The sequence below is a fragment of the Papio anubis genome, chromosome 1 (genome assembly GCF_008728515.1).
Source record: "Papio anubis isolate 15944 chromosome 1, Panubis1.0, whole genome shotgun sequence".
NCBI lineage: Eukaryota > Metazoa > Chordata > Mammalia > Primates > Cercopithecidae > Papio > Papio anubis.
This window is the reverse complement of record NC_044976.1, coordinates 11966763-11981021: the sequence shown is the minus strand read 5'-3', so window position 1 is coordinate 11981021 and position 14259 is coordinate 11966763. Positions and strand designations below refer to the sequence as shown.

Below are 14259 nucleotides of genomic sequence, written 5' to 3'. Positions count from 1 at the left end.
CAAAGTGCTGGGATTACAGGCGTGAGCCACCGTGCCCGGCCACTCTCTTGTTCTTTACAGAAGCCTCGCAAACTAGTATCATCTCATTTTTTAGCTGACAATGGTGAGGCTGAGAGGTTAAGTCAACTGCCCATGAAATGAGCAAGTGTCAATGCATGGATTAGACATTACCGTCTATTCAGACTCTCAAACCCATGCTCCCAACCACTGTGTCTTCACAGGCACCAATTACTCTTGACAAGCTCCCGGTTATATTCCTCTCTACTCCTAAAGAAAGGTCTGGAGTAGACTGAGCTGCCCTAGATGGTGGCTTCTGTAGATTATTGAGGAGGGGCTGCCAAGGGCACCTGCAGGTTCATCTTTTAGCTCTATCAGTGCCCTTCCAAACCCCACCTCTCGTTCACTGCCCAGGTAAAACCCCCTTCCCTTCAGAGCTCTTCCACGTTGCCAGGAGGAAGTAATTTCCTCTAAACTAGCGTAGAAGTTGATAACATTTTGGCATTTACTACCTTCTCCCTAACAGCATCTGCAAGTTCCTTGAGGGCCAGGCCCCACCCTGCTGTAAGTTTATGGCCCAGCCACTAGCACAGTCTCCGCTGCCCGAATGAATGGATGAATGACATTCATCGTTTTCAGAGTTCATGGGAGTGAAATCAACACACTCATCAAGCACAAACATGGCTCAGAACTGCTCCGTGTTCACATCAGAGGCTGCTGATTACAGCTTCAACCAAGATTACTCAACCTGGGGATACGTTTCTCTCTTGACCAAAGCAGAACATTCTCAGTCCAAGAGGAAATGAGTTCACAGTTTCGTAGACTGAAATCACAGCTCTGTAATAGACTTTTCTGGAACTCAGCTAAGGCTGGTGTCATGAACATTCCCCTTCTAGGCAGGGCCACTTAGTACCAAATGACAAAAACCTGCTTTAGAAGCGCTGTCCTGGAGCAGAGCTTCTCAGTGGGGTGTGTTTGGGAAGCACTTGCCTGTCTGCTCGGAAACTGAATGGAAATCTGAGCTGATTCACTCAGGGCTGTCAGCTGAGCAGGCCCTGATTTTGCAAGAGTGACACAAGAAGCCCCTTTGCATCTGACCTCACCGTCCACCCCACGCAGCTCAGACAGCCCAGCTGTGAGCCCAGGAGGACGAGGCCTGCAGGAATGTAGAGAATGTGGCCGTTTCCACTAGCATCCCTTGGCCTCCATCCCAAGCCTGGTTTAGGACCTTGAAGTGTGCTTTGGTAGATTTTTAGAAAGTAGTTGTTTTTGGCTAAGAGGATCTCTTCTGTTCTTCCCTTGCCATTTTTCTCGCTTTGTTCTCATGTAGCGGGAAATTCAGGCAGCAAACTTCATCTCCAGGGCTTAGCTCTGACACTCTTTAGATGACTATCTTCCCAGGTATTCATCAGATACATCAATTTGGATGTCTTACTATTTACCTCAAACTCACCATATCTAGAGTCAGGCATATAAATGCCTTTTCCTTCCCAAGTTGGTTCCTAATCTCTCATCTCTCCTGATTTTTTATGCTTCTATTATCTGCTTTCTGTCATTCCTATGCGTCTATCCTGTTTCCTCCCTCTTCTTCCTGCCAAATGTTTACTATGTACCTACCATGTGCTCTTTTAAGCACTCTCTTCTCTAAGGGACAAGATATGTACACAAATAATTAAAATAGAGAGGAGACTCACCAAAGCAATCTTAGTAAAGACAAAGTAGACTCATACTTCCATTTCAAAACTCACTATAAAGCTGCAGTAATCAAGACGGTGCTACTGGTAGAAGCATAGACATATAGATCAATTTAATCCAGAATTAAACCTATACATTTGTGGGTAATTGATTTTTGACAGAGGTGCCAAGATTCTTCAGTGAAGAAAGAATCATCTTTTTGGCCAGGCACGGTGGCTCATGCCTATAATCCCAGCACTTTGGGAGGCAGAGGCGGGCAGATCACCTGAGGTCGGGAGTTTGAGACTTGCCTGACCAACATGGAGAAACCCCAACTCTACTAAAAAATACAAAAATTAGCCAGGTGTGGTAGTGCATGCCTGTAATCCCAGCTACTTGGAGGCTGAGGCAGGAGAATCGCTTGAACCCGGGAAGTGGAGGTTGCGGTGAGCCGAGACCGTGCCATTGCACTCCAGCCTAGGCAACAGAAGCGAAACTCTGTCTCAAAAAAAAAAAAAAAAGAAAAAAAATACCATCTTTTCAACAAATGGTACCTTGACAACTCAATACCCACATGCAAAAGAATGGAGTTGGGCCTCTACTTCATGGCCCACACAAAAATGAACTCTAAATGAATCAAAGACCCAAATATCAGAGCTAAAACTATAAAAGCAAACCCCTGGTAAGCTTGGACTAGGCAATACCTTCCTAGATGACGCACCGCCAACAGGACAAGCAAAAAAACAGACACGTTTAACTTCACCAAAATTTTAAATGTTACTCAATGGTCGCTATCAAGAAATTGAAAAGAGAACCCAGTCCATAGGATGGGAGAAAGGTCTGCAATTCATATATTTAAGGGTTTAATATCTAGAATATATAAAGGAGGCTTTCAATCGACAACATAAAGGCAACCCAACTTTAGTGAGCAAAGGATTTAAACAAACATATCTCCAAAGATATACAATTGGCTAAGAAGTGCATACAAAGATGCTCAGCATCACTAATCATTAGGAAAATGCAAATTGAAACTACGAGATGTCATTTCATATGCAGTAGAATGGCTACAACATAAACACACACACAGAGAAAGAAAACAGTGTTGGTGAGGATATGGAGAAACCAGAACACCATGCATTGTTGGTGGAACTGTAAATAGCGCAGCCACTTTGGAAAACAGAATGTCAGTTCCTCAAAAAGTTGAACAAACTTGGTGTGGTGGCATGAGCCTGTAGTCCCAGCTACTTGGGAGACGGAGGCAGGAGGATGGCTTCAGCCCAGGAATCTGAGGCTGTAGTGAGCTATGATTGTGCCACCACTATTCAGCCAGGGTGACAGAGCCAGACCTCATCTCTAAAAAATATTTTTAAAAAGAACGAAATTCTAGTGCATGCTATATAACATGGATGAACCTTGTAAGCATCATGCTAAGTAAACGAAGCCAGGCACAAAAGGTCACATATTGCATGATTCCAGTGATAAGAAATATCTAGAATAAGCAAATCTATAGAGACAGAAAGTAGATCGATGGTGGTCAGGGTCTAGGGTGAGAAGGAAATGGGAATGACTGCTGATGGTTTGGCGCTTTCGGGAAAGGGGAGTGATGAAAATGTTCTAAAATTGGTCCGGCGCGGTGGCTCACGCCTGTAATCCCAGCACTTTGGGAGGCCGAGGCTGGCGGATCACGAGGTCAGGAGATCAAGACGATCCTGGCCAACACGATGAAACCCCATCTCTACTAAAAGTACAGAAAAATTAGCTGGGCGTGGTGGCAGGCGCCTGTAGTCCCAGCTACTCTGGAGGCTGAGGCAGGAGAATGGCGTGAACCTGGGAGGCGGAGCTTGCAGTGAGCCAAGATTACGCCACAGCACTCCAGCCTGGGCAACAGAGCAAGACTCTCTCAAAAAAAAAAAAAAAAAGAAAGAAAGAAAAAGAAAAAGAAAATGTTCTAAAATTGATAGTGGTGATGGTTGAGTAACTCTGTGACTATACTGAAGACTACTGAATTGTTTGCTTTAAATGGATTAATTTTATGGTATATGAATTAATATCAATTTAAACGTGTGAATATAATCATGAGTGCTCGAAGAGGTGACTAGTAACAAGTCAGGAAATGCTGAACTGTAAGTCTTGCTGGCTCTTATTCCTAGAAATTTGGTCTCACTGGGAGCGGTGGCTTATGCCTGTAATCCCAGCACTTTGGGAGGCTGAGGTGGGCAGATCACGAGGTCAGGAGTTCGAGACCAGCCTGACCAATATGATGAAACCCCGTCTCTACTAAAAATACAAAAATTAGCCAGGTGTGGTGGCGGGTGCCTGTAATCCCAGCTACTTAGGAGGCTGAGGCAGGAGAATCGCTTGAACCTGGGAGGCAGAGGTTGCAGTGAGCCAAGATCGTGCCATTGCATTCCAGCCTGGGCAACAGAGTGAGCCTCCATCTCGGGGAGGGGAGGGGAAGGGAGGGAAAAGAAAAAGAAAAGAAAAGAAATTTGGTCTTATCCCCACTTTCTGTTGTCGCCACATTTTGCCTCTTTACCTCCTGACCCCCACCCCCGCCATCGCACCTGCCCCTAGACTGGTCTCACAAACTAGATTCAGTCTCCTATGGCTCCTTCCTCACTAATTATCTTCTGACAACCAGCATTCATGAGCCACTCCCATTCTCTATTTCTGCCTACAGAAAAAGATCCGCCCTTCCACTCAGCATGGACTCATCTGTCTCCCCAATTTCCTGCCGTTGCCCAACTCAACTCTCCTAACTCCCAGCCTTCACCACTCTTGCCAGCCCTCAATGCCCACGACTCTTCCCACAAAAAACCCGGACCGATCTAATTTCCACGCATTTGCTCAAGCTGTTTCTTCTGCCTAGACCAACTGTCCCTGCCACCTGGTCCAACCAACCCCACCATTTTTCACAGCCAAAGTCAAGTCGCATCTTCCCCACAAGGCTTTTTGCAGCTCCTCCCAACTCCAAGATTCTCTCTTATCTCTAAATCCCTAGCAACAGACAACAGCATGTGCCATGCAGGACACGACTTTATCTGTTGCCTTGTATGTTCTTTCTACATGTGTAGAAAGCACACACCTGTCTTGCCTCTCTCTGCAAGCTGCAATCACAGTGTATGCTTCCTCTCTAACTTAATGTGTGTGCTCTGTAAATGCTTAAGGGGAGAGGGACAGCATCTTTGATTCGGTACTCCCAGCATTGAGTATACTCATCATCAGCATTATGTATGCAACAAACAAAGTTAATACAAGCCGGAAAAAAAATCATGTTTGTAAAAATAACAAGTGGTGGTCGGGCGCAGTAGCTCATGCCTGTAATTCCAGCACTTTGGGAGGCTGAGGCGGGTAGATCACTTGAGGTCAGGAGTTCAAGGACAGCCTGGCCAACATGATGAAACCCCATCTCTACTAAACATACAAAAATTAGCCAGATGTGGTGGCACATGCCTATAATCCCAGCTACTAGGGAGGCTGAGGCAAGAGAATTGCTGGAACCTGGGGGGCAGAGGTTGTAGTGAGTTGGGATCACAACTCCAGCCTAGGCGACAGAATAAGACTCCATCTCAATCAATCAATCAATCATTCAATCAATTCAAGTGGTTTGCTGCTGTAAGGTAGTAAGTACTGGAAAGAATCAACCTCTCACTTTTCTGGGTGTCCTCAGTGGCACGGATTCAAGCTATTCCAAGCATAGCTGATTGTGCAACTAAATGGTTAGGGGTGTGGGCTCTAGGGTTGAGCAGCCTGGGTTTACATCTCACTGCTGCCATTTACAAGCTCCGTGTCTGTGTGTGGGCTACTGAACTTCACTGAGTCTCTTAATTCCTCTATAAAATACAAGAAGCTCCAGCCGAGTAGTCTGTTGTGAGGACTGAATGAAACAGGGCTTAGAAAGGGGTTCACACACACTAAGCGCTAGCTGTTATTATATTGTTAGTGCTATTAACATCAGCCATTCAGAATCTAGATCCCTTAGCTTTACAGATTCACATTTAATCTTATGGGGAGATTTGGCTCAGAACAAACTGTTTCCCATTAGCCAAGCTCATAAGAGGCCAGAAAACCAAATAGTTTATTTAGAACAGGAAATTGTTTTCAAACGCTTTGTATGCATATTTGTTGTCCAAGGCATGCCCTTCTCAGGAATCAGATACCTCCAAGATGCTATTTTTTGTATTTACAACAAAAGCAAAGGATGGAGCTATCAGGTGGAATAAATTTCCAGACTGTGACAAAGCAGAGATCTCTGATTCATCATAGAACCACCTTGACTGAGATCAGAATACCCCCAGACACCACACATGACACCATCCCTACTATAAGCAGGGTTAGGGTTTGCCTTGTTCCCCACTGCCTGACTTACACTGTAGCTATTCAATAAATATTTGCTGGCTGGGTGTGGCGGCTCACAACTGTAATCCTGGCACTCTTTGAGGCCAAGGCAGGTTCAGGAGTTTGAGACCAGCCTGGGCAACATGGTGAAACTCCATCTCTACTAAAAATACAAAAACAGTCGGGTGTGGTGGTGCACACCTGTGGTCCCAGCTACTCAGGAGGCTGAGGTGGGAAGATCGCTTGAGCCCGGGAGGTCAATGCTGCAGTGAGCCAAGATAGTGCTACTGGACTCCAGCCTGGGTGACAGAGTGAGACCCTGTCTCAAAAATATACATATACATATATATTTATATATATGAATTTATATATATTTATATGTGAATTTATATATAATTATACATGTATTTACATATGAATTTTTATATAATTATATACATTTACGTATATGAATTTATATATAATTGTATATTTATATATTATATATTTACATGTGAATGTATATATAATTATAGATATAATAATAAATATTTGTTAAATCAGTTAATTCTTTGGGCAGGGAAGGTTTAAACATCAGCAAATTCTCTTTCTTCTCTTCTAAGGCAAATGGATTCCCTTCTCTTTTGGGCAGGACAATATTTGCTGTATCGCAGCTTTTTAAATACAAGTTGTGTTGTGTTCTCCTTGATGGAGACACCCTGATGAACTGTGGGAAGTGCCCTGTTCTCATTAACATGTTAAAAATATTCTCGCATGCCCCTTTCCTGCTCCCCATTTACACTCTGCATGACTGGCATTTGTACATGTGCAAATATTAACAATGGTGATTATTACCCCAGTGGCTCAGGGTTGGTCTCCCTCTACTGCCTGGGACACTTTGTGGCCCGGCCCCTCTGGACAGGGGTCAAGAGCACATCTTTCTCCGGATGTGTGTGTGTGTTTGGTGGGGAGGGGGGGAACTGGTTCATTAAATTTAGCATTGCCTCACAATGTCAGCTTTCAGCTCCTCAAAAAACTACATGAACGAGTTGGCCATACCTGCGTACTTCCCCCTGGACTTAGCTTGATTCCCCTCAAAGGACAAATCCATCTTTGAGCAATTCTCAAGGCAAAGACACTCAGCCAGATGAAAAGGAGGGTGAGCCCTCCTACCTCTTTCGGCCGACACTCAGGGGAGCCTGCCATCAACTGGCTGGCTGCCAACAGGCTGGTGGACGGGCGCTGGGGTTAGACATGTGGGAAGGAAACGGTCACCTTGTTTTCCTGCCTTGGATGGAACTGGCAGAATTCCAGTTATTCCCTACCGGGGCTCTAGCTCACAGCCCCTGTATAAAATGCCTAATCACGGAGCTTTATCTCTTGCCCAGCAAATGAGAATCCTAAGACTCATCACAATAACTGTCCACTTGGAAGTGTCCAGCACCCTCCATCAGTTGATTCTCTTCAATAAAACGTGTACACCGGGTATTTCCCTGAGAGGTTTTGGGGCATCAAGAGTGGCAAGGCCTCCTGGAAGAGCCCTACAGGATCCGATTCAGATTCGTCAAATGAATTTCACCAGGGTAATCCTGAGTAGTTCAGTTCTTGCTCCCTCCTCCTCCCCGCGTCGTATTTCCACAAGTTATAACCTGGCATGCCTGCTCTCCAAAGCCAGAAATATGACAAATATTCAGATAAGTCGATGGAATTTAAAAGTGCACATTCATTGCCTTGCTGGTGAGGACTGCAGGGCACACTTTAGAATGTGAGGTGTGCCTCTCTCAAAAGTGCATGTAGTTCAAATTCTGCATCTAGTAACACACCAAGAACTCAGGAAACGCTTAATAACTATTTGCAGAATGAATAAATCAATCCTATTTTAATGTATTGTGACAATTTCATTCTTAAAAGGATATTATGGAGAACATTTAATGGGAAAGAATTTTCATATCTTTAGAAAATTTTGTTTTTATGTTTAAGGGGCTTAAAGTGAGGTTAACCTTTAATTTCAAGCTCAACCTCTTTATTTTTTGTTTATTTATTTATTTTTTTGAGACCGAAGTCTTGCTCTGTTGCCAGGCTGGAGTGCAGTGGCTCACTGCAACCTCTGCTCACTGCAACCTCTGCCTCCTGGGTTCAAGCAATTCTTCTGCCTCAGCCTGTAGCTGGGACTACAGGCGCACACCACCATGCCCAGCTAATTTTTGTATTTTTAGTAAAGATGGGGTTTCACCATATTGGCCAGGCTGGTCTCAAACTCCTTACTTCATGATCTGCCCGCCTCGGCCTCCTAAAGTGCTAGGATTACAGGCGTGAGCCACTGTGCCCAGCTCTTCTTTTCTCTCTCTCTCTCTCTCTTTTTTTTGATGGTAGAGTAGTGTAGTAAAAAGAGCTTGAGGTTTGAAGTTAGACCTATTTTTCAAACCCAGTTCTGGTATATTCCAAGATAAGAGCATGTAATTTACAGGTGTTACAAGGATCCAAAGAGGTAGCTAGAAACATTCCTAGCATGTGGCGGGCGATGGGAATGGAAGGATGGTCTTGTCCTTTTTTCTTGGTCTGACCCTCCACTGTCACGCCAAGGCTTGGGGTCCTTATAATTCTACAGTGTAGAGTCACTCGGGTGCTGCTCATTTTACAGAAGCCAAAGAAAGTCAGGGGTTTAGTTCCTTCGGCCACGTCCAGACTCAGTCTTCTCATGCCTGGACACACTTTTTAAATTGTGCTTTTCTATATTCAATGCTATTTTGGATCTTATACACCAGTGCAATGCAGAGACCGCCCTCACAAAGCCTCTAACAGACCTGATCTTTATTAAGTGCCTTCAGTGCAACAAAAACTCTTAACAACTCATGAGGATTTCAGGGCCTCCAAACTGGCAAGCGTTTCGGGGAAATCACAGGGAAATTTGTTGGCCGCATGATTAATCCTGGGTGGATTGGTCCCGGAAAAGCACATGTGGGTTAGCAGCGAGCAGCAGCTTGCAGAATCTCACAAAATAAACTGTCCAACGAAGAGGCCCCGAAAACGTGCCTTCCCGATGAAAGTTCAGCATGAGGGTGGGGCCTGACAAAGGAAGAAAACACCAGATGTGTGGACAACAGATCTCCTTTGAATCCACTAACACCCAAAGAGATGACACATGGGACCAGATTATAAAACTGAACCAGATTATAACGCTGGAGGAGGGAAAGCCAGTAGGGCGTAGGATCTTATGAAAAGGATCATAAAATTCATCACCGTAATTACCCCCCCAGCCCAGCTCCCCAACAAAAGCCAACCATAGCCTCGCTCAGTAATGTTATTCATCCATATTCAAGTCGCCTCGCTCATTATTCTCAGACAAAAACCCTGCTGGGCCTCTGCTCCTCTGGCAGCCAGGCAACTCAGCACCCACCCTCACTCAGCCAGCCCCCCATACCACTTCTTTCTTTAGTAGTGGAGTTTCCAGCACCAACGATGGTTTTTCGGTTTTAATGCCATCTTTTAGGAGTACCTTTGACATTCAGGAGCTGGCTGAAGAGAATCACAGCTAAAGCTTCCCTGGGCAAAAACAAAGGATGTTACCCAGCGGCTTTTTCTTTAGCAGGGCTGAGATGCTGAAGTGAGGGCACTCCCTCACTTTGCCCTGGTGAGCACAAAACGGTGTCATTTGCACATTGTCTCGCCAGAAAGGAAATGTAACTGAAAATACAGAACTGTATATATTCCAGTGGAAAGAGAAGTTCCAAAGATAGGACTGCCACGAATAACCCATGGCCCCTATAAAAAGAGTTGCTCTGTCCCTTTGAAGCAGACAGCCCAGCACAGAGCAGTACACTCTATCATTTCCCTGAGATTGGGTATTTTTGTCTGTGTGGACAACTGTAGGAGCCCAGGTTAGGAGCACTCCTCCTGCAAACCACTCCCTCTCCAAGAAGTATTCCTCTGGGCCTAGGCCTACGTTGATCCTCAATTTTTGGAAAATGTTTACTTTTCACAGCACAGCTCAGCAACCTCCAGCCCCAAAGATCACGAATTAGCTTACAATTCCTTCAACCAACATTTAGTGAGCAACTACTATGTGCCAGGCATTGTTTTGGCTGTGGGGAATCAAAGCTGGATGTAAGCTGCGTCCTTCGGAACATGTGTTCTATTGAGGAAACATAAAAATAAAAACCCAAGAAAAGAAACAAAATGTTGACAGATGTCAACGGAGACCACCAACACAGCAACCCAGCAGGAAGAGGTAAGGCTCCAGGAGCGGACAAAGGAGAATAGAAGCTGTGGACGCCCCCACCCCAACATGGGATCCAATACATTTAAAGCCTAAGGAGTCAGCAACAGGCATTCAGCCACTGTCGTTGTTGCCCAAGATGAACACGTGGCTCAAACCCACTTAAACCTCAACGTTCATAACGTGTAACAATCTTCATGCACTCATACCGCTCGGAAGCCTCCACTTGGATCCTTTCCACACACACCATCCTCTCTAAAGAGGATAAAGGAGGCCTCTTCCAGTCCAGTGATGGGGTGCTGAGGGCGTCCAACAGGCAGGGCACCAGACTAGGTAGTCTCAAGGGGGACCAGGGCCACCGCAGAGGGGGGAACCCTCCTCTTGGCCCCAGCCCTCCTGAACGTCCCTCCCGATTCTATGGGGCCAGCTTCTCCCGAGGCGTGCGTATTCCTCCAACACACCGCCCTATGGTAAGGAAACCCCAGGCACTGCTGCCAGCAAGCGGGGCTGCCTACTGTGAACCTTCCACCCAATCTCTCTGGCGCTGCCGACTCGGAGGGAGGCCCCCTCTGCTGCCCACCTCGCAGCCTGTGGATTCCGGGGCTCCTCCCTGCACACCCGCGCAGCTGCGTCTTTGGGACCTGGCACCGGCTAAGCCGCTGCCTCTCCTCCTCCGGCGCTGAGCCGCCTGGCACGCACACACCCTCAGCTCCCCCGCGCTCCCCTGGACAACCTCGAATAATACCAGGCCCGGGCATTCCAGCAAGTCTCTGCTCGCTCGTCCCCATCAGCGACCGCAGGAAGCCACTTGCGCTGGGTCTTACCTCCTTCTGCCAGGACCCAGAGCGATGCGCTTCCCAAAACGAAGAGCAGAGCTGACACCTTCCACATCGTTCCCGTTGAGTTGCTCTCCTGGGGGCCGAGCAGCAAGTTTCTGCGCTGGGGGAAGATTAAAAAGCGCCGCGGCCACAGGCCCAGCCTGGAGGAGCGCGACGGTGGGGGCCGGAGCGGTGGAAGCAGGAGCCCCGGCGCGGGAGGGTGCCCGAGCTTCCCAGACCCCAGGCAGCCGGACAGCAAACTTTGCAGTTGAGAACTTTTCCGAGCGGAGTCAGCATTTATCTCTCCCGAGGAGGCGGGGGAGCGGGGTCGGCCGCAAGGTGGTCTCCGTCCGGGCGCGCTAGGCCCGCCCTCGGGCTCTGTTTGGCCGGCGCCAAAACGATGATCTCAGGCCAGGTTTAAAGTTACAGGGCCGCAGCTGCGGGGGCCGCCAGGACTGTGGGCCCTGGCAAAATAGGCTTTTCTTCGGTTCAGCAACAGGAGGGAAAGGGACCACATGCAACAAACGGGGTTTTAAAAATTATATATAAATTTTTTAAAACCTATATTTATTATTCTTTTTTTTTTTTCTTTTAAGAGCAAGGCACAAGTCTGTTTTTCTTATTATGGGCAGAAGTGAGAAGTAAACTGTTCCTTGAGTGGCCAGTAGTTTTAGAACCAAGCATGGGGTTGTGCCTGTAAATATTGAATTTGATGGCTTAAAAAAAAAAAAAAAAAGTTGGCCGTCATCTGGGTGGGCCGGAGGCTGCCCGCGCTGGTCAATTGCGCCCTTGTCCCGGGGACGGGAGCGGGCGGGCTCCGGGGGGCTGCCCAAGAGCTGGCTGGTGGGGGAGTTTGGCAGAGCGGGTGGCTTTGGCAGTTTTGAAGCAGAGGCTGAATTCCATCCGCCTCTCCCGACCCGGAGATCCAGCCCTGCGATGCTGTGGCCCACCGGCGTGCGCAGTTGGATTAGGCCGGGCCAATTGGTGACCCATCTGGTCGCCAAACCTGTGTCCCCTTCCAGGCCGAGCTCACCCTCTTTATTCCTGAGTTTGCCCCCATAATCCTCACTTTACTGGTTTAAGCAATCTTGCCTTGATCTCAGGTACCAGATATCAGCAACCGGAGAACTTACGTCTTTTACTTTAATTCCTTCTGAATTGTTGGAATTTAAAAAAAAAGAAGAAGAAGAACAGGAGTTTGGGAAGTGGTCTCTGCTCCACTCCCAGATGCCACAAATTCCTTTCAACAAAAGAACGTAACGCTGTCTCGAAGCGCCACACTGGGTGAAAATTGTTTTCAGATGCTTATCTTTGACTCCTCCCCATTATAAATTTACTTTCTAAGAATCGCAGGAGAGATTGTTTTAAATACCCAGTTTCCTGGGTTCCACTCCAAACTCATTAATCAGACCTTTTGGGAATTCCTAGTTTAAACCAGTGTCGCAGGAGAACTTGTCCCCAGGAACATTTGGTAAACCTTACCCTTCATCATAGCTTCTCAGCCGGATCTACCTGGGGCGCTGGTTATGCAGGTGCAATTCCGTTGTGGGGTAGTGAGAGATTCTGCATTTCTAAAGATCTCCCTGGTAACATCTTGTCCTGAGGCTACAAACAGGAGCTGAGCCCCTGAACCAAGAAGATGAGGGGTGGGGGCAACACCCCTAGAGCCAAGGGGTTGGAAATGGAAAGAGAAAACTAGTGATACAGATAATCTTTCTTGAACTGACTTCCCCATCTTGGAGATGCATTTTATGACTCTAGTGTCAATAATGTCTGTTGACAGGAGGAACTGTGCATTGTCTGTTGAGCCTGTTAGATGGAGAATAGATGCAAATCTATTTTGCGTATGTGTAACTCCAAGGTCACACTCAGAAAGAAAGATGGCCTGCTTTATTTAAAAGATTGAAACACGGCCAGGCGCGGTGGCTCAGGCCTGTAATCCCAGCACTTTGGGAGGCCGAGATGGGCGGATCACGATATCAGGAGATCGAGACCATCCTGGCTAACATGGTGAAACCCCGTCTCTACTAAAAAAATACAAAAAAACTAGCCGGGCGAGGTGGCGGGCGCCTGTAGTCCCAGCTACTCGGGAGGCTGAGGCAGGAGAATGGCGTGAACCCGGGAGGCGGAGCTTGCAGTGAGCTGAGATCGGGCCACTGCACTCCACCCTGGGCAACAGAGCGACACTCCGTCTCAAAAAAAAAAAAAAGATTGAAACACAATGAAACCTAGGTGGGGGAGATTGGGTTACATGCAACTAATTTAGAGGGATGCTGAGGCTAGGTCACGATTCAAGGGCACCTGCCTTCTATCCCGCACCCCTGGATGTGTCTAGAATCTAGAAGGTTGGTCACATGACCTTTTGATCAGGGTGGAGGAGTGGGCGGTAATAAGGAATTGCATTCAGCTGGGGGTCCTAGGGTGGGGAGAGGGGACAGGATGAAGGAGTTTGTGGATCGGTCTGCGTGCTGTTGGTCTGAAAATCCAGGGAGAGAGGCTGGGTCTTGGGAGGGGGAACCTGAAGACCAGAGGTAAGAAAGAAGTTGCCCTCCTGGATACCAGATAGAGCGAGCAGGTCACGACAGAAGGAAGATGAGCAGTGAGACTTGGTTAGCTAAAGGAGCTCAAGTGAAACACAGGGGATCTGGAAGCATGAGACCCCGCCCAGCTGAGGGGAAGAGGGAAAGGATAGTATATGCCTCCATTCTTGGCAAACAGCTTGAGCTCGGAAAGCCGTGGCAGTGAACCATGATGCATTACTGGTGAGATAACAGCAACTGCTACAAACTGGCCTTTACCTTCCTGCCAGGAAACACGCATTACCTCCGTTCAGCCCCAAAACGACCCTTGGCTTTGGAACATGATACCCATTTCCTACACAAGTGAGGTTGAGAGTGGATTCACCTGGAGGGCTTGTTTGCCTGGAAGGCAAGACTGCTGGGCTCCACTGCCAAAGTGCTGATTCAATAGGTAAGGGGTGGGGTCCAAGAATTTGCATTTCCAACAAGTTCCCAGGTGATGCTGAAACTACTGGTCCTGGGTCCGCGCTTTGAGGACTGTGGGTTTAGAGGCCACCGTGCAAATTGTCTGGGATCCTACAAGGTGGGAGCTGTGCGGTCATGCGTTTCTATTGCAGAGCAGGAGTTGAGCCTTTTATTAGTACTGTGCCTGTGCCTTACAGGACTGGGTGGGAAACGTCTGTAAATTGCTTTTAGGAAGCAAGAGAACCCCCAAAAG

General features: G+C 47.3%; 1 protein-coding gene and 1 long non-coding RNA gene across 2 annotated transcripts in view; both read right to left on the bottom strand.

The window, feature by feature from the left end:
* PDPN (podoplanin) overlaps window positions 1-11319 on the bottom strand; it is a 35488-nt gene extending 24169 nt beyond the window's left edge. The window contains 3 exon segments of the mRNA XM_003891148.5: window positions 11029-11207; window positions 11209-11300; window positions 11302-11319. Coding sequence (XP_003891197.4) covers window positions 11029-11207; window positions 11209-11300; window positions 11302-11319 — 289 coding nt within the window.
* Window positions 8773-11016, bottom strand: LOC116274195. The gene is made up of 2 exons (XR_004182790.1): window positions 10785-11016; window positions 8773-9616 (listed from the first exon to the last, which is right to left on the bottom strand). It is a non-coding gene; the product is annotated as an uncharacterized LOC116274195 (long non-coding RNA).
* Window positions 11320-14259: the final 2940 nt, after the last annotated feature.